This window comes from Centrocercus urophasianus, unplaced genomic scaffold (assembly GCF_019232065.1).
Source record: "Centrocercus urophasianus isolate 14NV4802_14NV808 unplaced genomic scaffold, USGS_Curo_1.0 seq_41, whole genome shotgun sequence".
Classification (NCBI taxonomy): domain Eukaryota; kingdom Metazoa; phylum Chordata; class Aves; order Galliformes; family Phasianidae; genus Centrocercus; species Centrocercus urophasianus.
This window is the reverse complement of record NW_024884989.1, coordinates 2,425,466-2,450,067: the sequence shown is the minus strand read 5'-3', so window position 1 is coordinate 2,450,067 and position 24,602 is coordinate 2,425,466. Positions and strand designations below refer to the sequence as shown.

Here is a 24,602-nt window from a genome sequence, read left to right as displayed (position 1 = left end):
TATTGTGGTGCAAGTATGAGAAAATACTGCTACGTCACAGTAGCATGACCACTGAAGAAGTAGGCATGATGGTATCAATCCTTTCATGGGGACATTTAAGGGCATACAGGAGATAATAAGAGAATATGTCCTAACAGTGTGCGTTTAGAACATATTAAAAAGAATATTAAGAAAGGAGTGTGGTTCACACGGAAGAAAATACTGATCCCATTCATCCGTCTCAATGTGGTGCCCAAACTGGAGTATGCTCTCTTGATTTCTGATTATGGAAATCAACTTATGATTCTGTGGCCTCCCCCAGGGCCAGGAGAAACCTATATGGATAGGGACAGCAACTGCAACAGTGTCATCAATAACACAGAGACTTTTCCTTAAAATAAAGGAATAAAATATATTATCTTTAAGAATATACCAAGATCACTGATGGCCTCCCAAGCCGCGAGCCGTGCTCAGCACCGCAGTGGGTGCCGGCCTAGCGCCGCCTCTTGGGGGACGGGGGCAAATCCGGGGGGCAGCTGCTGGCCCTCCTCCTCGGGGGGCGTCGGGGCCCCCCAGGCTGGTGGTCCGTGCCCTGGGCGGAGGGGCCCGCTGCCGCCGCCTGCCCCGGCTGCTCCTGCGGCTCCTGCGGGGACACGGGGGCGGCGGGTCGGGGCTCGGGCCCCCCGTGAGGGACGCCAGGGAGCCGCTCGGCGCCGGGGCTTGCAGGGCTGGTGGAGCGGCTCGGGCCGGGGGCAGGAGGCTCCTGCGGGGAGGTGGCGGGGCTGGGGGTGGCCGCGGGGCCGTCCTGCCCTCCTGTTTCACGGGCAGCCTGGTTGTCCTGCTGCCGGCGGAGCTCTGGGCCGTACAGGGCCGTAACGGTGTCGATGAGCCCCGCCACGAACTCCTCTGTGCGGTCTTCCAGGTACGACTCCAAGTTCAGGCTCAGGGTGTCCTCGTCGAGCCCGTACACGCACAGCAGGTACATGATATCAGTCCGCGCCGCAGCCACTGTCCACCACTCATCTCCGGTGATGTCCTCGAGTTCCTGCTGGAGCCACCGGAGCAGCGGCTCGAGGTCCCCCGGATCTCCTCGGAAGAAGTCCGCCCAGGTCTCGGCTGGGAAGCTGTGCTCGGGAGCCTCGAGCTGCGGCTCTGCAGAGCCCTGCTCCTCCTCCTGCTCGTCCTCGGAGCGCCCTGCAGGCTGCGGGATGGGGCACGCGAGGAAATCCTCCTCCGCCTGCACCGCGTACCGGACGGCCTCGATGTTCTCCTTGCACACGGCACAGGTGCGATGCTGCTTCGCCCAGCGCAGCGCACAGCCCAAGCAGAGCTGGTGCCGGCAGGGCGTCACGTAGGCCGCCTCGGCCCGGTTCCGCCCACAGACGGGGCAGGTCCAGTCCGAGGGCAGCTCCATGGCCCCGGGCGTGCGATGGGCCGGGGAGAGCCGAGCCGGGAAAGCCGCTCCCCTCGGCGGGCCGGAGCCGTCAGACCTGCGAAAGAGAAGAGGCCGCGGTCACTCGCCGTCCCCGGGCGGCGGCGGCGGCGACGCCCCGCTCCGTCCGCACGAAGCCCCGGCCCCGCTCCCCGCCGCCCGCCCCGGGGCCGCGTCCCCGCACCGCTCACCTCCGCTGCCGCGAGCGCACCCCGCGGGGCCCCGGCCGCCCGAGCCGGGCAGGGCCGGGGGAACGCTGGCGATGCCGCGGGCTGAGCGCGGGAACTGCCGCCGGCAGCCCCGCAGCACGGCCCAAACCGAGTCTCTCGTTCGCGCCTCCGAGTCTCGCTGCCGCTCTCGACCGGAGTCCGGGCACGAGTGATGCCGGGCTGTGCCGCGCCCCGGGTTCTGCAGGGAGGCTCCGTGAGCTCACAGCCATCTCCGCTGCTGTCACAGCCCTTGGCCGGTGAGCTCACAGCGCAGGGCTGCGTGCCTTTGGGCACCGGGCTGGGCCTGCATCGTTATCACCCCTCATCGTTCACCGACTGCCCTTTGTGGCGGTGATAGAGCTGGGAAAATAAAAATACCACACATTTCCAATCTCCACATTAATCCTTCTTTTCTGTACTGTTTTAGAGAGTCTCTTTTTGTCCTGTTCTGGTTCTCATGCAATACCAACTGGTGGCAGCGTCTTTGTCTGGGTTCATCTCTGTACCAGATGCTCACAGCACAGGCTGTTTGCTCATGCTTTCCTGTGCAACCTGCAGTAGGGAACCTGTATTAGTGGGGCTGTGCTGGGGTATCTGAGAATCCTTCCAGCCTCTACAGTTCTGGGATTCTGTGTTATAATTTCGGTATTAAACCCCTACGCAGTTAGATCTGACTTTTGAGCTGGGAGCTTTCAGATGGAAAAGTCCCAGATGTGTTTACTACTGTCTTTCCACAAGCCAGAAAATATCCTAGGAAGATTAATTTATTGATGTTTTTTTTTAATTGGCCACTTTTAGGCTCTTAAGTTATAAATGTTCCTTTCCCTCACTCCTTGAAAAGCAAACAAGAATTTCTATTTTAGTAACTGTGAAACTTTTTTTTACATCTCTCATAAAACACTGATCTCTTCAGCAGCAACTCTGACACAATTAGGGCTTGTTTGTCCTGCCAGCTATGAACTTAAGAGTCAAAGTGGCTCTGCATAGTTATATTCTGAAGAAACTCATGAAGTTCAATTAGCAAGTTTGTTAAGATTTTTTTTTTTTGCGCACATTCATCCCACAGCGTGGCATTGAATAATTCTTCCACCAACACAGCTTTTACCCAGAAGTTATCTGTGCAAAATCAGTAGCACTCCATTCTTCATTTACACTGCACACTGGGTATAAGTGTCAGACTGAGCAGGCTTTGGCTACAACTCTTCTGATACTGATCGAATCCAGAGCTGGGATGAAGGCTTTTGTTTGTTGTTTTTTTTCAGTTGTATGTCACTTCTATACAAACATTTGCCTCTGAAGGTAGACTTTTTTATAGACTGATAGAGTCACCAAGGTTGGAAAAGATCTCCAAGGCCATCCAGTCCAACCATCCCCCTATCATCCATCTTCCCCTCTAAACTATGTCCTTCAGGACAACATCGAAATGTTTGTTGACTGTTGGTGAGTCCACCACTCCTGGAGGTGTTCAGGAAACGTTTAGAGGTGATCCTGAGGGACACAGTAATATTTAGACATATATATTTAGCCTTATAAGTGATATGGATGTGCCTAGTAGTGTCATGCTTTAAGGAGTGCATAACAAAGATCACTAGAAGCTTTGTACTTCTGCAGAGTGAGTGATTCAGAAACATCAAGCACATGTTTACACTGAAGGACACTGTGGCTGCCATGGCGTAGAGCCTCCGTCTGGAGGGTTGGCCTGGTGCTGTGGGGCTGATGCTTTAGGATGCTTCAGCTGCACCACAGGGAGCTGCCCTGGGCACCTCTCCATGGGGCACTGCTGGAAAGGCTGTCAGAGTTCCAATTGCCATATCCCTTTTGAAACAGAGCTAAACTGCAGCCGGAGCCCACCGCATTAAAGGAGACGGGCACTGGTTTTCATTATCTTTAATGATCTTCTATCATCGAGTTATAACTTGCGCTTCTAGACCAGTTTCTCAATGAGCCACGCTGTCCCTGTGCTGCAGGCTGCAGAGAGTCCATGTCTTTCTATCTGCTATCTCTTCCTATCTAATTAGCAATTAATTTTAGACTGTGGGCACACTTCCCTCTGCCAGCTCTGGCAGGGATGCAGTCGGTGGAAGATGACCTACACCAAAGCAGGCTTTGCCAGACCACGATGTGCTGGTGCATAACTGCTGCTGTTGTGGCTGTTCTGGGCAGCTGAAACGTTCCACAGCCACCTCCCAGTGGGTGCCAGCAGGGCAGGGCAGTTTGTCTGACAGTGCTAGAAGAGCTATTGAGTTGATGCAACCTTTGTAATGAAGCAGATCTGGGAACAGTCTTGAAAATGGTGACCTGAATGTCATATTTTAGTGCATTTCAATTAAATATATATATATATATATATATAGAATTAAGGGGGAAAAAAAGCTGTAAACAATTTGCAGTGTTAAGCATTTTGCTACTAAAAAAGAATTTAGCAGTTGGAAGAATCCATCCCACCTGGAGCACAAATGTGCATCATCATGTGCATGGTGCAGGCCAACACACCATTGTCGAGCTCATTAATAAAGGGTAATTAGCTCGGAGCCTTAACCTCGTTTTAGTTGTAGGTGTGAAAATGCATTTACACCTCGTTTAAAAAAAGAAAAGAAAGAAAAAAACGATTATTCAACTCAGTAACAAAGAGGAAGGTGGAAGAAGGGAGTTAGAAAACTGAGAAGGCTCTCACCATGTAACTGGGAGAAGGAGAGCTCTCGACACCTAACCTTTCCGGGTGACATTTTATGATGGATTTTCTCTCCTTGTAATCTCACAGCAGCCACACTGTTGCACATGCTGCTGGTTGTAGCATTTATGTGCCGAGCTTCCCTTACTGTGCCCTCAAGGCTGTGGATGTGCTGCCAGCGGGTTCGCAGTGCCATGAGATGCCCTCACTCAGCTGGTAGAGCTGAAGGTGATTCCCAGTTTCTAATTCGAGACATAACAAGGAAATATCTCTGATTTGAGCTGCACTCTCTTGTCATTTGTCTTCATTTCATTTATAACTCTCTTATCCCGAAGAGTAATTCCTTGACAGATAAGCAAAAAAATTGCATCTTTGCAGATAAAAATCTGTGAACTTCTATTTCCAACGATACGAATGCATGTTTATATCTCTTATGCTACAGATTTGCACCTCTTACGGCGGTTCCCAGTTGTGCTTGCTTCCATCTGTGCCCCTGATAGGTCTTTAATTGTATGCTCTTAAGTCTGATTGAGCATCCTGCCCCCCACCCTGGATTTCATGGCGATGCAATTTAGGGAAAACCTCACATTTCAAAAGAGAAAGATAAGGTTATCTCTGGGAATTCTTTGTTGTGGGTTTGGAGTGGGTTTTCTTTTCTTTTTTTGGTTCCTTTTTTTTTTTTTTTTTTTATGGCAGCTGTTTGAAACCGATGAAAGATCAGGAATGTTCACATTTCCTCGCTGAGTGCAGGTGAGATGGTCAGAGGTGTGTGATAAGCGTCATTTATCACACAGATATCACTGCCACATCTCTGGTGTGTTTATGCAGAACTTGACTGCCCGCCTGCGAGCTGCAGTAACACGTTGGCTTCCTTGAAAGCAGGCTTCATTGCTCCTCTGTGGCACGATTTATTTACAAAGATATTTGTTTTTCTGTTAAATCTCTCTCTCAAAGCAGTTCTCCCTGTTTTACAAAGGAATGCCGTGCAGGAAAATAATGCCATTCTCTTAAAGCCTGAAGTTGTGGCATAAAGACAGGGGAAAGAGACGTAGCTCAGCAGTGCTGTTGTGTGCGAGGTCCGTGCTCCCAGCTCTGCTTTCTGTGCCATGCTGCTGTTGAGCCTGGGCGTGTTTGGAAGTGCAGATGTCTTTAGGAAGTAGCACAGCTATTTATTTTGGCATGCAAGCAGGCACACGTCTGAATGCTGTAAGCGACTCTCGTGTTGCTGTTCTTCCTCCCAGCCTAATTCTGCTGCTCGCTCCTTAGCAGCGCTTGTTGTTCATCTCAACTTGTTACTTTCAGTTAGCAAATGAACAAATCTGCAGGAAGTGTTTCCGAGCACCACAGCCCATATCTTGCCGTGTTTCGTGCTTCTGCTCACCATCCCTGATGGCTGAGCCCAGCTCAGTGCCTTGGGGCAGAGCTCAGTGCCATCACGTAAGCCACCCAGATAGATGGAAGTGACAAGCAGGGGTCCTCCACATAATGTGCTTATCAGTTAAGGGGATTTATTCTGAGTAGGTGGTGGTGGCGTAGCAGATAGCAGCCTTGACAGTGCAGCAGACATTACAGACCCGTGGTGGCCTGGAGCCATAGGTATTACTGCACCAAAGAGTGTTTATCTCAAGAGACCATTTAGTTTATCTCAGATGCTCCACTTCTGGTCTCGTTTTCCTGAAAGACATCTTGTACTGATTTTCATTCATTTTGAGACATTTAAATAATTCCCGAGGCTATGGAATTTATAGGCTGCGTATCAATTGTAATCATGTGGAGGCTGATTTTTAAATTGCCTTTACTTTGTAATTCAAATTATGTTGTATGGTAGACATTAATTATGTCAGCCAACATCTATTTACAAATGGGGATTTGAAATGGGCAGTTCTTATCAGCTAGTGACATTTGGCAGATGGATAGTTTCAGGCACAAAAACAAAAAAGGAAAATAGGAGAGGGGGGAGGCCTTGGTCCAACCTGTCGGTGCCCGGGGTCCCCCATACCTTCCCTGCTGTAGCACTTGTCTGCCAGGAAGAAAGGAAAGCAACAGCTTAATTGCATGCAAAATGAGCTCGGAGAACTGGCTGTCCCATCCCCTCCCTCTGAGCTGTGAGTGTTCGCAGCCCCCAGCTCCAGCCCTCAGCCCCCCCTGCAGCTCACCAAGGTTTTGCTTCTCAGATGAAAGACGACAGGATTTGCGGTCTGCTCCGGAGGAAGCAGAGATATTCATGTCATCGACATCTGAGATTTGGAAGCTGGGGCCCAGGAGTGTGCTTTGTGTGGGTAAAAAGTGCAAAAAGTGGGGTGGAGGGACAATGCCGGTTAGCAGCTGGTCTGAATTTAGTACAAAAGCTAGGGAGCTGGGTTTTTTTTTTGTTTTGTTTTGTTTTTTTCCCCCTCTCTCCAGCTTCAAAAGAAACAAAAGAAGTGGCAGCTCCAGCAGTGGGACACCTGGGGGAGCAGTCCCAAGAGTTCAGAGGCAGTGCACCAGTACTGCATCCCAGTGCTGCATCCCAGCAGCATCCTGTGCGCTGTGCTTGGGGCAGCTGGGGTGACTGGACTGCATGGCCAGCCTGTGGACACAGGGCACACATGGTACCCACAGGTGTACCCACACTGGGGCCCTGGGTGACACACAGGAGCCCTTGTGCATCCATCAAGTTTTCCATCCTCTGCTGCACGTGGTCCTTTGGTGAATACTTGAACGTATCTGCAGAAATGAACTCTCTGGTAATTTCATCTTACCCAACAGGCCCACATGTTTTATGATGTGTGTTGCTGGGGTAGCAGAGACAAGTTATGCACTGCAGCATTGCTTTTCACAACCGTGGCTGTATAATGGAAGGCGTTTCCCTGTAATGCTGTCAGCAGTCATAACCTGTTCTTATGTGTTGTGTTGCACAAAAGGCGTGTGTGTCTGTGTGCATCTGCATGCAATAGCTGTGTCTGTGCAGTTCCTGCATGCAGGAGCTCTTTTTCTCCCTGTGGCAGCACACCTGAGGTCACCTGATTTCCTCCCACTAAAGCCAGGAGCATTTCAGGACGTGAGGAACCCCATTCCCTCTTTGTGGTGGGCATGGAGATGCTCTTTTTGTTCCGCTCACAGTATGCACACCCGCCATCCCTCCCCTTTAAGTGCTCCCGTGGAGAAGTCCATTGCAGCTCTGCAAACGTCCCGTTCCACGCATCCTTTGTGCCACCCTTCCAAAGAAGCAGCTATACAAAGCCATGACCGTGAGCCTTTCAGCACTGCAGTGTGTTCCCCGTGCACAACCTTGGCGGCACACAATGCCGGGCAGGAGCGCAGTGCCCATAGCCACACCGAGTGCCATTGTCAGCAGCACAGAGACCTTGGGCGAGGCTTTCCTAGCAATGCTTTGATCCCTTTTTCTTCTCAAGGCTGCCAAGCCACTCACGTGTCACCCCACACAAGCAGTAACATATGCTTTGTTTTCCTGGGGAGGCAGAAGTGCCAGTTGTTGTCTTGCTCCACTGCTAATATAGGAAATGCCGCAGTGGTAAAACACGGGGGAATTTCTATTGGCTTTGTTAAGGTTGGTGAACAGATAATTCCCAAATGCCTTGGTGTTTGAGAATGCTTCATAATCACAAATTAAGATGTAAATTCTATAATGCTAATCTCACTGCTGCTCTCAAAGACAACGGTAAGAATGAAATAGCAGGTAACGTGTTTCCTGGGGGAGATTTTATCAGGGCAGCGTCTTGAATGCGTGTAATCTGAGGCCAATTGGTTTACCCTAGTGGTTATTTCCCATCACTGAAACAAGTTGAAAGAAAGAACCTAATTACCACGAGTTCCAACCCTGCTGCACAAGCGGAGATTGCAACCCCTGTGTTGTCAGGCTGTCTTTGTGCAGCAGGGCAGTATTGCTGCATGCTCTAAACCATGCTGAGCATTGGCACTGAGTGCCCCAAAGAGCCCTTTGGGTGTTTAACGTGGCATGGCATCTGCCATGTGCAGCAAGGTCGTGTTGAGACTTCAAAGCTTTCCTTACACCCGTAATTGCTGCATAGTTAGAGACTCCAGGGAGGGCTGCTGTGCTAGACCTGTTGTGAACGTGCACAAAAGACAGAAAATAAGAGCTTTGGGGATGTGTCAAGTAATGTTTTTTGCTTGTGTAACATCCTGTAAAAGTCAGGCAGGGCCACAGAGAAACATTTTGCACTGGTTACATTAAATTTCCTGTAGAAAAGGTGAAAAACACAGTTGGAGACAGCGTGCTTACTATGAGCAGGTGGATACAGCTGGCCCGCTTCAAGCCTCGGAGCTCTAATCTACCTTGTCTGGATTAAAGAGCAGCAATTTGTTCGACGTCCTTTAACAGAGGAGCACCAGTTGGGTGCTCTCGATGCTGTGTGGCTGTTTCCTGCCTACGGTCCATTTAGAGGCGAAGCTTCCAGGGCCTTCCACTGCTGACAGGAGCCAAACCTGAGCAGTTTCCCGGGACAAAAGGCCGGTGCTTCCTTCTAATAAGGCAGCTACCGAGGTCTGGAAATAATTTTAAAATTCCTTCACATTATTCAAGGCAGAAGAATTACTAAAATTGTGCTTTAAGCAAAACAGCATTCTTAGGTTGCCAAGGCAGTAAACACCAGCTTTGGGAAATGCAGTAAGATTTCAACATCTGTTTTGGAGCTGATATTTTAACCATTCTGTGTTTATTTTAATGCTGGGTTGGCCACTTCCCAGTCCTACATGCACTGCACTGAGGAAAAGACAGAATTGTGAGTCCATTCCTGAAAGGATGCTCTGCATCAGCTCTCCCGTTCTTTATTTTTGCTTTGTTTTGCTTTGTTTTGTTCTACTGATGAAGTATCTGAATGTTTGTCTTGTCTGGAGCTTGCAAGTGATAGCAGAGCTTTGCAGATCGTAACGGAACGCACTGTGCGTGCTGCATGGAGCAGCAAGAAGGATAAGAAGGCAATCAGCTGGTGGTCCCTGGTGCTCTTAAGAACACAATGTCAGTGCAGCAGCAGCCTTGCAGATAACCTTGGCTGTGTTAGTCCCACTTGTGCAGGCGGCTACCAAGCTGGGCACCAGGCTGCAACCTCTCACCCTATTTGGCTCTGGACCTCTCCTGCCCTGCAACAATTCACCTTCAAATAGCTGTGGAGAATTTCAATGGGATTGTGCTTTATTTGTAGTAGCAAATGGAACTAATTCAGCTGTGGGTGAAATCATCACTGCTGCTCCATGTGTTGGCTGGAAGGCATCGGCAGCACGAAGGAGCCTTATTTCACTCAGGACAGTGGCATCTTCAGCATGGGATGCTCACACAGTAACCAGGTGTTACTTCTGCCCCGGAGTGGATGAGGAAGTAGGCTTTCAGTCCTCAGGTTGTGTTATAGGAATGAAACAGTTCATGCAGAGCATTCTTCCAACAAGATTCCTCTTGGCACTGTTAGCTCAACAGGCAAAAGAGTTCGCTGTATCTTGAGCAGACAATATGTAGACTCGACTGGACAATGTATCCTTTACAGGACATGCGTAGCTGGGGACGTCCAGCACGTGAGATGATCATGAGCTGCTTCAAAGGAATATCTGAATCAGAGTTTAGAGGTACTGAAGGGCCTTGACACCGTGAAGAGCATAACTTCAGAGGAGGGTGCTTCTTGCCTGTGTAGTTCTACAAATCAGACTGCCAGCTGCTTTGGTCTGAAAGCCCAGCATCACTGGTTGCTTGTGGAAGTCTCGTCTCGCTGTTATTTCCAAGGCTTACTCAGATTCGTTGAACCTTAAAATGTCTTGCCAAGCAGTTTCCGAATGTCTGTGGAATTTATTGTCTTTGTTTGTTTTAGAAAAAAAGTGCAATTTATACAGCTCCAGTATTTTGCTAGATAAAAATATGTTTACAGAAAGAAATAACCGTTTCCCACCTTCTTCAACTCCAGCTGACATTTTGGCTTTATCTTAGATATTAAAATAAAAATCTCAGCTTGTTCTTGTTTATTAAAAAAAAAAAAAAAAAAAAAAGATCTATTATTGCTATTTAGCTTAACCTTAACATTCATGATGAGTGGTAAAGGCTGTTCCTTGACGCTGCATATGGTCTAGGGACATGCCTGGTTCTCTGCAGGACTGACTTCCGAGATGATTTAAGCTGGTACGAAGCAATTAAGCAATAGGAACTCAATGTGAAAACACTCAATGCCTGTTCTGCACCCAGCAGTGAAAGGATACTGGAGAGCTGGGTCCTGTTTCTCTAAATAGACTTGATTTGTTTTCAGAGATCCAACAGGACACCTCTGCCAAGTGACCAGGATTTATCGGTGCCTGCTTGCAGCGATCCCAGGCTCTCACTAGGAGAAGCATAGAGTTTGGAAGCGGCACTATTCAAAATGTGGCCAAGAAGTCATCCGAGAGCCAGGCACTTGTATTCCTGCGGTGTATAAACACTCTGTGAAGGGCTGGAAGATGCTCCTCGTGCTCCATGCTGACTGGCATCAGGGAGCGCAGGTGCTTCACGTGCCATGAAGGAGCCCGTGGAGCTCAAGGATGCAAACTCTGGGTGGAAATGCAGAGCTGAGGTTTTCCCAGCTCCTTGTGTATCGCTTGGGAACGACCTCGTCTGTTCTTCACTTAATTATAAACTGTGTGAAGAAAAAGATTTGCATTGATTAAACTGACTTTCAAGCTGTTGGGAACTATGCAGAATAAACAGAGCAGACTGCAGTGCTTGGAACCAGGCGATTCTCCAGAGTATGTCTATAGTATTGCTTAAAAACACCGCTGACCTAATTATGACATAGTTAACATGCATCTAGTAATTAGCCAGTATTATAGTGTCTGCTCGGGGCTTGACAGGACTCCTTCCTGGGGCTCATTTGGTGCTGGATCATCCCTCACCATGTGCTGTGCTTTGCAAGTTATCAGCCTTATGTGACACTTGAAAATCTCCAACAACCTGGCGATCCCATCCGGGCAGGGAGATGGCAGGATGTCCAGGGCATGTGGGAAATAGCAAAGAACCAGGCCAGTTACAGTCCTCATAATGGGCTATTAAATTGTTTTACTGTTCAGCTTCTCTGTAAAATATCAATTATCTCAATGGTTGTAATGTAATCAAAGCAATTACATTCCAAAGGCTCGCATGTGAAAACCAGAGCTTTGTAAATGGGAACCCAGCCCCAAGTAGTTCAGTCGGTCTGGTTGTGTTTAAAAATTTCTTCAGATGACTATTTTTCTTTTTCTTTTTTTTTCTAATGGCGTTACAATTTGAGAACTGTTACAGGTTTTTGTGTGTGTTTGAGGTTTAGGGTGTGTTTGGAGCTTGGCTGCAGACAACGTCTGAACAACGGAACAAGCGCAGCTGCTTGTGCCAGGCAGAAAGCAGGCAGGGCCACGGCCGTGGGAAGCAGGGGCAGCCCTGCTGTGAGTCCTGGCCCCAGCTCCAGCCACTTGCATTTCCTCTACTGGTGGATAATTGTGACTTGCTGTTCCCAGTGCTGTGAAAGCCTCGGTTAAGTTGCATTTCCATTGATCGGAATAGAGCCTACTCCATTCGGTTTCAGTGGAACTGAGTTAAGCCTTGTTTTGTCAGGGGCTGAACTACTCTTGTTGCCACTGGCCATAATCTTCTGAAATGAAAAATTCAGGTAATTTTGGGGTGTGTGATTTGGAACCATTATACAAAGTTCTGATACAGAGAAGTTGCTGAGCGTCCATCCCCTGAAAGTAAGACTTTAAGCAGAATTTGCACATCTTTGGGGCCACGGTCCAAGAAGTTTAGGATGATGAGAACTAGGCATGCCCAGCCCCAAGGAAGCCAGAACAGCAGGGTAGCAGACATGAAGCACAGAGCAGATCAGAGGAGGTGGTGCTCAGTCTTGTTACAGCCCAAGCGGATGCTGGGGAAGAAGTGAGCATTTTGGGAAGAGGTGAAGGACATTAGCAAGAGATAAATGTTGCTATTTTTGTCAAATTATTAAGAAAATGGTAGATTCTTGGCTCTAACGGGGAGGTAATTTCCCTAGAGTGAACTCACGGAGGCAGGAAGATGCAACAGAAGTGTTAATGCGGGAATGAAATGCTTGGGAACTGGGAAACAAAAAGGAAATCCAGGAATGCTCCTAATGTGTATCAGTTGTGGGGGATTTTTGCATCTGCAGACAAAAATAGTGAGCAGTTGGGAGTGAGGGCCTCCCTGAAGCTCACTGAAGTCAGCATGAACTGTTTTTGCCTCCATCAGCCCTGTGCTTATTGAGCCCTGTGTCCTGAGGAGAGCAGGGACAATGTGGAAAATGTCACATGTTCATTGCTTCTTTTTAAACACAAAAGGTAAATGATCAAATTGCTTAGAAGACACTGAAATTGGTTTGAAGGACAGTTCTGCATCTGCTGTCACATCACTTGTTCCAGTTCTGCTGGCCCTGAGGTCCATGAGCATCCAATCTCCTCCCCTCGTGCGATGGACCAACGGGCAGCCAGGGTGCTGGTGGTTCCCCAGTTCCCTGCAGGACATCCCTGCTTTCCTTGAACAGGGCCCTGTTTCTGGTCACTGTTACAGATGGGACACAGATGGTCTGCCCGTTGGCTTTCTCTGAATGCACAACTTGGGAGCATGGCATTGGAAACCAGGGGCTGCCAAAAGTCTCTTGCCCAGCTTTGCTTCACTGACCACCACAGGTAGAGACAATTAGCAGTAATTCATTAGGAAGGAGCAAGTTAAATATTTAAAAAGTAGAAGAGCCACCATCTGCAGCCCTATGTAAGAGCTGCTCAAAGCAGAGCATGCCTTGTTTGGCAGAGCAAGCCTTGTCTTCTGCACAGAGCAGTGCAGCAGGGTCGTAGCACTGCTGTTTTGACAAATAAGCCCCATGCTGCTGAGTTCTTGGAGCACCACTTCCAGTGGCCCGGCTGGACCCTCTAATGCCTCTTTCCTTCTCTCCTTCCCACTGCAGGTGCTTTGCTGCTGGGAGGTATCCTCTATTCCTGGCAGTTCCCTCATTTCAACGCGCTGAGCTGGGGGCTGCGGGAGGATTACTCACGTGGAGGATACTGCATGATGTCTGTGACCCACCCGGCGCTGTGCAGGCGGGTGGCTCTGCGTCACTGCGTGGCCTTAATTGGACTCTGCACGGTGGCTCCCATCCTCGACATCACCACGTGGACTTTCCCCATCATTTCACTCCCTCTTAACCTCTACATCTCCTACCTCGGCTTTCGGTTCTACAGGGATGCAGACCGCAGCAGCTCCAGGAAGCTCTTCTTCTGCAGCCTCTGGCATTTGCCCCTGCTGCTGCTGGTCATGTTCTCCTGCAAGAAGTCTCTCCTGGAGAAGGAAGAGCAAGGTGATGCACTCAGTGGAAGTCATGGGAGGGCTATGGAAATTAGATTGCCTTAAATGTCAATTACTTGTCATCCTCGTGACACATCAGGTGGTATATTTTAGAAATTACGAGGGGGAAACCTGTGGGATCTGTTAGGAGAAGAATCATTTGTGCCTAGTGACCACTTCATGTGATAATTTTCTACTTTCTTCTTAAAGGGAATAGACACGAGAGCTTCGGGCTTTCATTTGCCACAGGCCCATTCACTCATCACAGGTTCCACTGCAGCCTGTGCCAGAAGCACATCGCTTTCAGATGGCCTTTCAAGGTCCCTGTGGGTCCTGGGTCCTCCTGTAACATGTCACAAGCGCACACACACTTGGCAAAGAAGTCAGGAAGCGACAAATGAATGATTTGCCACCCCTGTCCCACGCACCCTTCCTAGATTAGGCTTTAAGGCTCACGGTGGGTTAGGTGAGCTGGTTTTGTCTCGTTCCCTGCTGTCCCTGCTCTGTTGTTACACAGAAGCCTTCATCTTCTGAGGCTTTTCTCAAGCTTAATCATTCACCCCAGTAGATTTGTAGCTTTCATACTGTTTTCACGAGGCTTTCACAATGCTAAAGGAGTTAGGAGAGCTGCCTTTCAGCACACTACACATCAGCATTTACGCAGGCTCCCAATGATCACTGCTCTGTAGCACACACTGGAACACTCTCATAGCCATTTCACCGTACATCTATCACAGCACATGCCCATCACTAAGGTTTGAACCCTGTGTGGCAAAGCTTCAGCTGACAAAAAAATTGCTTTGGAAAGGTATTGGAAAAGGTGAAGGCCAGGCCCCGGAATCTGGTCTGTATGAGGCTTTTCTCTGCTGATGTGCCTTGTGCTGCCCATTCAGGCTGTGTCTCCAGGTGAGCTCTTGGCATCAATAATTGGAACTGGGTTTGGTGTCACACCTCTGTGGTTCACAGAGGTCTCACTTGGGGTTTGTCATCAGGAAGGAAACACTTTAGAGAAAAAGAACTTTAGGATTTGTACCCAATATCATAATGTTCACATTGCTGATGCAGCTGGTGTCTCTCCAAAGAAACCCAAGGGGATGGTCTTATTAGGAAAACACATCATCTTCGTTAGCTGACAAATGAAATGCATTTCTGGCCATGATTTGATGGGGTTGTGCTGCCCAACCAGGGCTGTGCCAGACCTCAGTGTGCCTGGATGCCAAGCACCCAACCTCTGCTCTGTTGTACTGGTTTAAATCCAGAGTGGCACCGTTAACCCCACGTACTGCTGGCAGAGGTGCTGGCATAGCAGGGCCACCTGTTCTACAGGCATAGGATTGAGTTCCCTGTCTCTGTGCAGCTCCGTTGTTCTGAGTCACTGGGTGGAACACTTTGTGGGAATATCTCAATACTGTACAACTGTGCAGCTACTTCATTCGTTTTCAAAATGCATTCAGGTCTTCTCTGCAATAAAGTGCATACTGTACAGGAAGAGAGGAGTGCTTGGAAGTTGTTTGTTTTAAACAGTTTGGGTATAATTGAAGTTCTGGTGCTGCTCATCGCAGAGGTATTTTACAATAGTTTTGTGGCATTTCTCCCTGCAACAATATTCTTCTTGATCCTTAAGGGCGAGGACAGCTTGCAAAATGGTGGTTTGTTGTGCAAAAAGCACACTGGAAGCAGGTTGTGTGTGAGTGGAAAGAGTTTATGCAAAGCCAAAGAATTTGGTGAACCTTTAGCTCGAAGAGGAACCTGAAAATAGCAGACAGTTCACAAAAGCCACGGATTTGGCTGCCAGAGGCAGAAAGTGAGGCTGAAGCTGTGGTTTTCTCCTAGGTCATGGTCAGCCCAGCCTCGGGATGGCCTGTGAGGTTGGAGTGCTGTCCTGCCAGGCCCAGCTGTGATTAAAGGGCCTGAGGACGTGCCTGTGGTTCAGTTTTGAAGAGTGGCCATCTTCTTTTCTTGGGCCAAAATGTGTAACATTCACAGGTTTGGGGTCAGATGGGAGCTTTGTAATCATTGCTGACTGTCTGCAAAATGCAGGTCACAGAATTGCACCATCACCATCGCCTGGGCAGCTTGGCCTGCAGGGAGGGCCTGTTGCTAGAATGAGTGAATCTGCAATTTGAAGGTAAAAATACCCTCTTTTTGGAGAGGAGACTTGAATGAAATGCTTTCTTTCAGCTCAGTGTACATGCTGCTGCATAAACTTTAGGAATGAAAACTTTGCTGCTGGTAGCTGCAATGATGGCCCATCTGGGTGATGCTGTTACAGCATTTTGCAAAGGAAATCCCTCACTGGCAGCACTGCATGTCCAGAAGCTTGTGCTGGGGCTTACAGGAGGATCTGGGCAGTGGCTTGAGGTGCAGCTTGCTTCGATTTGCTCTTTAAACCTTTTGTGTGACTCCAAGCACGGTTTTGTGGATGAAGTGGTAGCCCTGGAGGTTGGAGCAATCTTCTTTCTTTCCAGATCTCTGCTTAAGAACTGCAGTCCATCTGTAAAATGGGGATGATGATGTTTTGCCTGGCTGGACGAGCCCACCTTTCTGTCAATCCCTTTCCCATTATCTCCTAGCCCTTAAGGATGCGCTGGCGTTTAAGCATCATTACAATGGCTGGCTCTTACAGCTCCTGCTCCTTGTGTTGATCTTTAGCAAATCATTTAATCTTGGAACAATTCCTGCCTGGCAGGATGGGGAAGGCTCAGCTGTGTGGCTGCCGCTGCCTCAAGCAGCCAGGCTGTTGCATGGATCCACGCTGTGCCTGTGGTAACCCCATGTGATGGACATCCCATAAAACAGCCTCACTGGTGACTTTGTTCCTGCAGGAATGAGGAAACCTGATGGGGTTTGAAACCATTTCCCCTTGTCCTGTCACAGCAGACCCTACTAAAGAGCCTGTCCAAAGAACTGAGCCATCCTACTGCAGCATCCCAGAGCCACAGACTGCCCTCACACACCCATGTGTTGGACAGAGCTGGCACAAGCAGCCCATCAGCTTTGCCTTCCTTGCTTTTCACCTCCTCTGGTTTTCTGCTCCCACAATGAACTGTTTGCACTGAAGATTTTCCAGCCCTGGTCATTGCCTCGGGCTGGTTTGAAGCTCACAGTGTTTCGAAAGGCACAGTTGGATTGTTTCACAGAGCAGGGTTGGCAGAGCAAGCAGCTTTCCCACAACGTGGCGATGTTTTTCCTCCTGCTCCTAACCAACTCTGGCACCTCCAGGCCTTGGAACAAGAACTGAGGCTCTGGCAGTGGGTTCACTGGTTTTGGGTCGGTGTGTTGAACTCCTCTGTGCAGAACCACGTGTTCAGAGCCTCTGAAAGGTCACTGGTGGCACACACTGCTGCAAGGAGCTGGGGCCTTTCTGCAGCACTGCTCAATGGTGAGGTCCATTCTGGCCACCATTCATGTTTTCAGTGCTTTCTATTGTAACTACAGTGTGCCTTGGATATGAGTTATGTGCTACAAAATCCACTGCTCGTACCAGTATAAACTGCAGCTGGAGCCAGGCTGCCTTTTCCTTAAACAGAAACACAGACTTTGGGGAATGGCCCCGAGTGACTGAAAACAGAATCAGAGAATCATTAAGGTTGGAAAAGCCCACTCAAATTATCAAATCCAACTGCCAACCCATCAATACTGCGCACTGCCCACATCTCTCAGTGCCACATCTCCGTGGCTCTGGAACACCTCCAGGGATGGTGACTCCCCTGAGCAGCTGTGCCAGTGGGTCACCGTTCGTTTGGAGAATAAATTTGTCCTAATATCCAACCTGAAAGGTCCTTCTCTACACTGGAAGCCTGCCAAGCTGCCCTGCATCCTCATGCAGCAGGAAGAAGAAAGAGGGAAAATGGAGTCCCTGGGCTGGGGAAAGGGTAGGGAGCAGAGTGTGGTGCCTGGGTGGGATGGAGATATGGGGAGGGTCCGACTGTGAGTTGTCTTCTGTTGATGGGACTCAGCTTTGCTTTCTGAACTCCCAAGGGTTTTTGGGATGCACTGCCATGAGCAGCCCCTGTGTTACCCTACTGCCAAGGAGCACAGGAGGGAAACTGAGGCAGGCTGGGGGCAGCAGGATGCTGAGGCCACGCAGTCACCATGGGGCAGAGGAAGGAATGGTGATTAGGTTCTCAGCTGCTCAACCTATTCCAAAGCAGGGAGAATCCACCAAGTCTACAGCTCTGACCCGGGAGCTGCCAGGCCACCAGCCCTTGGGATGCTTTGCGTATGGCGGGGGTAGCAGGAAGGCCATGCTGATGGATGGACAGACAGGTGGACAGGCAGACTGCTGCTCACCAGGGTGCAAGGCTGCACCTGACCTGGCCATGATGGCACTGAACTCCCTCTGTTGACTTCTCCTGAAGTTGCACCCCATAATCCAGTTGCGACCCTGTATCTGGTAATAAATAGCACCTTTGGTAAATGCTTTTAGTCCTTTCTAAACCACAGACCCGACCGATTATTGCTGCTTTTGTAGCCTGAACAGAGCTGGGTTTATTTATAATTGCACCCTGCTGGTGTGCTCATAATGATTTTCCCTGCTGCATCCCATGCGGTCCTGTGCTACAAAACCGCGTTTTCATAGTAGCTGTTGTTGGTTTTAATCACTTGGTTTTGGGATGATATATTAATAGCAGTATCTGTGTGAGGCTTTAAAGTGCTTTCTTTTCCAAAACATTTACAACAAAAGCTGAGCATTAGCCCCAATAAAACGTGTGTTTCCTTTGGCTCCGTTCTTCAGCGATGAATCCAATGAAGTGAGCGCTCAGCAGAGTTCATCCCAGCGCCTCCCGTCCTGAGCAGCCCCCAAATCAGACCCAAATGTGTCATTCTAAGGTACCTGAGGCTCCAGAAGCGCAGTGCTTGGCTCGGTTGGAGCCTGGAGTTGCCCACGTATCAGCTGCATAAGGCCATGCTGACCCAAAGTCTTACGGTGCAGATGTTGGTTCACACCTTGCAATTCTAAAACCCGACGGTTTGTTACAGTGGCCGTTCACAGAGGGCAGTGGTGATGAAGCTGGCTTGATGCACTCGGGAGGAGCAACCACTGCCTACATCAGAAATAAATGCAGAATGACCCATCCCCTTCCTGACCCCTGGAAGCATTCCCTTCGAGCAGGACGCCTGCCTGCAGGCTGGAGACCAACAAAAATCCACCCCAAAAAGCACTTTTGCATGAATGAAATGAAACATTGAAGCGACCGAGGCCACTGCTGATGGCATTCAGGACCCCACAGCCCTCCCCGGGGCTGCGGCTGCGTGTCAGCCCCATGTGGGTCATTGTGGGCACGACAGGAGATGTGAAAGCATCTGCTGGGTCCCTGCCTGAGCCTTTCAGTACAGTTACTCCCCTTGCTAATAATTGTCTGTGTTCTGTCATCTAGAAAGGGACTTTGTGTGCCTCCCAGGTATTCTAATGCTAATCTGTTTAGTTAAAAAGGAGAAGAGGCTAAACAGATGTGAACCATTTGGTTAGGTTGTAGTTCATTTGTTAGGAAGTGCAAAGGATTCTTGGCAGGATATTAAATATTACCTTGGCTGCTCACAAACACTTCATATTTCAAGAGAGGAAGGGAGGTAGGGACTGCACTCCATAAATCAGCCTTTTCAAAGAGACAGAAAAAGGCAAACATTTGATAAATCTGTGTCATTATACTTAGAGATCAAAGGGGGTTTTACATATGTATTTATGCAACTGGCAACCTAGGAGACAATAATAACAAACACAGATCTCTGACAGCTTTACAAAAATAAAAATTAGCCGGTTCTAATCTGTAATTATCTGTGCGAGGTAGGAGGCTGCGAGCAGCCGAGCTTCGAGTCGCTGATGCTGAGATGAGGAGCGAATGTGAAGTCGTTAATAAACACAGAGGGAGCGCGGTGTGCAGAGGCTGCGGGAGCAGCGGGGGGGGAGCTGGGCTCGTCCCCATCCACGGCCCTGGGCTTCGTTCGGCCCGCAGCAGGCAGTGCTGATCGGATCCAGGCTGCCAGGGGAAGCGGTGTTTCCTGATGCGCTGATTGCCTTCGTGACTTTCCAGCATGATCTGCAGGAATCGGCCTGAGGATCTGTGGTGATAGGAAGGTGCCCAGCCCTGCTCTGTCCTTTGCTTGTCTGTGAGTTACGGGTGCACCTCCGTAGCTCCCGTGGCCCATCCTCACCCCAGCGAGTCTGAGATTAAGCCAACTCATCTGGTGCAGCCTTGTAACTACAGGAGCCAACTGCTCAGATAGGAAAGGGGTGAAACCTGGAGAGAGGTTTGTGCCTTGCAGGACAAAGAGGAGCACTAGCATGTTTCTGTAGTGCAGGGCAGAGCTTAGCAGAGGGATTGAAACAGAAGCAGTGAGGGCCGTCGCATCGCTCCGACAGAGAGGATAAATCCAGTTGCAGGAAAAGAACTCCAAGGGCAAAGCAACGCAGCCACAGAAATTAGAGATGGAGAAGTAGCATTATGTCATCTCGCCTTTCCTTCTGGCCAGTCGCTGGGCTGATTTCCTATTCTCTTGTGCTGTTTGAAAATGACTTCAGCAACTTGGTTTCTGCTTGTTCCCGTGGGGAACTTCCACAGCCTATAGATTTCCCTGGTAGGAAACTCTTCTTGACAGTCAGGCTCTATTTTCCTTTGCTCGATTCCATCACATCACTCCTACTTACGCCTCCTTGGAGCACCCTAAACGCTCTTCCCCACTGAAGTCGGTGGAGTTATGCGAGCAGTAAATTCGGCCCGTGGCACTTGGAGAAATAGATATTAAAGCCCCAGGGACAAATTAGGGGGTGAGGGGAGGGAGGGCAGTGGGGGAAAGGAAATGGTTTCAGGTTGAGAGAAACAAGATCTCCTCTTACATCTGTACAGAGGCGCTGCCCACTGCCCAGCTCCGTACTGGGGTGCACAGCCCCAAGCACCACTGTGGCTGAGCCACATCTGAGAGCTGTGGCACCTGGTGTGGGTGTGCAGGGACTGCATGAGGCCCCGGGCACCTCCTGGGATGGGCAGTGGCTGCTGGACCAGCGATCTGATCCTGGGATCCTGCCTGTGCCTCCCTGGGGTAATGTTTTTCAGGAGTAAAATGCCCTTAGCCCTCTCTGCTGGCTGTTACCTCACTGTCATGGCATCAGTATGAATGCAGCAGATGTGTGTGGCGGTGGGCTTGCTGTGGGATAACAGCAGAGGCAGCTGCCAATGGATGCACTGAGTTTGTTCTTCCTCAGTCCTCAGCTCCCTTCTTGCCTCAGAATCACAGCAGTGCAGCATCACCCAGCACCACCTGCACATGTGGCACAGGAGGGGACGACCCTGAGGACCCCCTAGGGTGGAGCAAATGGAGTAAACGTACACAGGAATTCTCTTCTCTGGGACTGTGCACAGGGGCAAGGATGGAGGAAACGGACAAATGAGGGACATCAGTGTGCTGTGACAGACCATTAAGGACAAAAGCATCATAGGCAGACACACATCTGAGTATGAAATAGCATGCAGAAGCCCCAGGCCAAACACTGCAGCTCAGTGTGCTGCAGGTGCTGTATGTTCCCCCAAAGCAGGAGGCTTTGGCTGGCCACCTCCTCTCTGACCAGGTCTGTGCGTGACACAGCACTCCTGGGTGACACAGCCCAAGGATCTTCCCATGAACACACACCTGCTGAACATCATTAAATGGGAGATGGCTTTTTCAGACCACATCAGAAAAATGGCATCTTGCTAGAGCAGAACCAGGAGCGCCCAGCCCTGATTTTGGGTGCCTGCCCCAAGCAGGACCAGCTGCTCCTTGCAGATCTTACAAAGAGCTGTGTGCGCCCTACGAGTCTCCATACTTCAGAAATAAAGGTAAACAAAACACTTTGCATTTCAGAACCATTGGACAGGTAACTTTCACCAAAAGAACGGATTTTCTAACTGGGGAAAGCAAAGCACCAGGAAGCTCCACCAAAGGCCCAGAGGATGGGAGATAGGAGATGCTGTGCAGAGTAATCCTCCAAGGAGGTGCTGGAAGCGTGAGCACGAGCACTGCATCCCTACACTTCAGTTTGTGCCTTTCCTCCCCAGTGCTGCTCCATGGAGCTGCCCCCCCTCTGCCCAGAGCCCTCGGTGACAGCTCTCCCCTTTGCCACTTGTAAGGAGAAAACTCCCAAAGCCCAACTGCAGAAGATACAATTACAGTAAAACCTATCTTGGGGCTATTTTGCTTAAAAAGCCAATCCAACTTTTACAAGCTACAGCTGACATATATTAAGAGCTTAAACCAAACTTTCTATGACATTTTGTTGATGTTATCCCGGCTGGTGCTGGTAGACATAAGGAACAATGAGAATTACTCCATCTGAAGGGTTTTCCTCTTTCCTCGTGGGTGTCACAGCGAGCTGTGCAAGAACTCAGGGTGGGGAGGTGGGCACAGCCACGATGCCACCTGCTGAGCAGCCACTGCTTTATGGGCTTTATGTGGCCAGCTCCTGTTTAATTCTGCTCCCAGTCACCAGTCTGGGTCAGGCTGCAGAGCTTCACCAACGCACCGAGGGAAACTGGAAAGTGATTCCTCCTGTGTCACACCCCTGCTTGCTTCACATCCACTTTCTGCACCATAGACAGCCCAGCAACGCCATCTATTTTAGCTTGCAGCAGAGAAGTGCTTTGCAGTGCTTTGCTGTTTGACTCCATAGCTGCAGCACAGATGCTCTCCACAAGCAGATGTGCTCCCAACGCTTGCTTTGCCAGCTCCTGGTCCCAGGCAGGATGGTGCTCCTGGCACTGGCACTGATGGGTCCAGAATGCTCTTAGCTCTGCTGTTACCCTCTGGGTGACTTTTGGGAAAGTCACACACTCCTCAGGGTTTTATTTCCCACCGGTTTAGTTTGTGTGTAAATCTCTGTAGCAGGGATTGTTTCAAAAAATGATGGCGCAACACCCAGCGTGGTGGGAGCAATCCACTCTTCATGCATCTGAGATATGAAGAAGTCTACATTGTGATGTCACTTCTGACACACATGAAAATCAAAGTCCTTGGTGGGGAGATTTTGCCTTTTATACTGCAATACGTTGGCATCAAAATTACGAAAAGGCAGAGGTTCCATTAAAGCAACAGTGCTCTGGGGGTGGGTCCATCTAGTCCAGTGTTCTCTGCACTTTCAGTAACGACGTGGTAGAAAAGCCGTATGTGTGCACTGAAGCTACCAGGCTGGGTGTTTGCTGGAGGGATGTTGGGTAAGGAACATCCGTGGAGCGTGAAAAATTCCTTTGGGATCCTTGGAAAGGACTGGCATGAGCTGGTCCTGCAGGAGAAGCTCACGGAGCTGCCAGCATCTCCTCTGCCAGCATTCAAAATCTGCTTTCATAGGCTGCTGCACTGCATTTACTTGCTGTCTTATTCCTGGTATAATAGATAGTGTCAAACCTTGCCAGGTGCTGGTGCAAAGGCAGATTTCATAAAATACAGTGGTGCAGAGCGTGGCTCATCAAACAGCTAACAGATAGAACCATAGAATCACAGCATGCTTGGGTTGGGAGTGACCTCACAGCCCCCCAGCCCCACTCCTGCCATGGACTGGCTGCCCCCCCAGATTAGGCTGCCCAGAGCCCACCCACGGCCTCGGGCACCTCCAGGGATGGGGCACCCATAGCTCTGGGCAGCAGTGCCAGGACCTCACCATCCTCTGAGTGAAGAATTTCCTCATCGCACTGCACCTCAGTCCCCTCTATCGATTGACAGGTACTTCCCAATGCTTTGGGGAGCAGCAGGCACTGACTGGGATGTCCACAGCACCACGACATCCCCGTGCCCAAGCCCCGTGGATGCAGCACCGAGGCAGCGTGGTGAACAGAGAGTGAGGAGCTCAAGGATGTGGGGTTAGATGATGGTTGGACTTGACCTCAAGGATCTTTTCCAATCTAAATGATCCTGATTCTGTCCTTCTGTAATCCTATCATTCTGTGATGGTACAAATCCCACCCTGCCTGTGACCTGCAGGAGAACACGCTGCCTTCCTGCTGCATCCAGCAGGGCTGTGCCTCTCCATGGGACGGCTGCATCCTCAGCTAACAGAGACACTGTGGGAGCTGAGGGTAACGTGGGCTGACAGGTATAATCTGGAATTGCATTATCTTGTCTTACGACTCTTTTTTCTGTGTCTGTACAGCAGGGAGACCTCTGAACCATCGTCTTTGCTCTAGCAATTAAGCTTACTATTTTGCCATTAAATCTGGTTTGGGGATAAGGGTGGGTCTGGTTCACATTCCTGAGTGAGAGCCCTGGGGGACGATGAAGCCACCGGGGGGGGGTCGGGGGTGACCCTCCCACACGTGAGCTTACAGCATCCCGAAAGCCCTCCGACTTCGGGCCTCATCCTGACCGGTGTAGGACGGTCTGCGGTGGTTTTACATCCCCAGAACAGCGGCTGGATTGGCGGCACTGAGGATCCCTGCAAATCCCACCCACCCCAACATAGCGGGGAAGCGAGGCCGTCCCCGTTTGTCCCCGCGCTGTCCCTCCGGCTGACGATCGGCCGTTCTGCGCTCGTACTCCGAGGCTTTTTTAATCGCTGCGTTCTCAGCACAGCCGGAGTGATGCGATATTTTGGGAGAGGTGTTTCAGATGACAGCACTCACGGCTGTGAAGCGTCGCTAAACGGCCTCGAGAGCCCCAGAGCCGGCAGTGCCGCGGTTCGGTTGGACACGCGGTTTGCACGGCGCTGCGTTGGTTCAGCCCCGCGGGGCTTCGCACGGAGCCGCCCCGCCTGTGCCCGCACTGTCCCGCCGCGGGACGAGCGGTCCGGGACCCCATTCCCGCGGTCGGGGCCGCCTGCTCCACCTCGGACCTCGCCCGTCTCGACAGCGTGCCGCCCTGTCGCGACACGGCCCGGTCCGCCGCACCGCGCGCCGCGAGGCTCGGGCCGCTCCCGGCCCTGCCGGGCGCTCAGCCAATCGGCGCCTCTCCTCACCGCCCACCTCCCCGGCGCTCCGCCCCCTCGGCCCACCCTCTCTCCTCATAGGCTGCGGTCGGGCTCATTATGCGGAGTGATGCGGCGCTGATTGG

The 24,602-nt window shown here is 50.3% G+C and overlaps 1 protein-coding gene across 2 annotated transcripts in view; it reads left to right on the top strand.

The window, feature by feature from the left end:
• Positions 1–15,075, top strand: part of LOC122168261 (protoheme IX farnesyltransferase, mitochondrial) — a 94,339-nt gene extending 79,264 nt beyond the window's left edge. For both annotated transcript variants that reach the window (XM_042833450.1, XM_042833449.1), the window contains exon 7: positions 13,210–15,075. In XM_042833450.1, the coding sequence (XP_042689384.1) occupies positions 13,210–13,652 (443 nt within the window). In that variant the 3' untranslated portion in view covers positions 13,653–15,075. The remainder of the gene's footprint in view (positions 1–13,209) is intronic.
• The last annotated feature ends 9,527 nt before the right edge of the window (positions 15,076–24,602 follow it).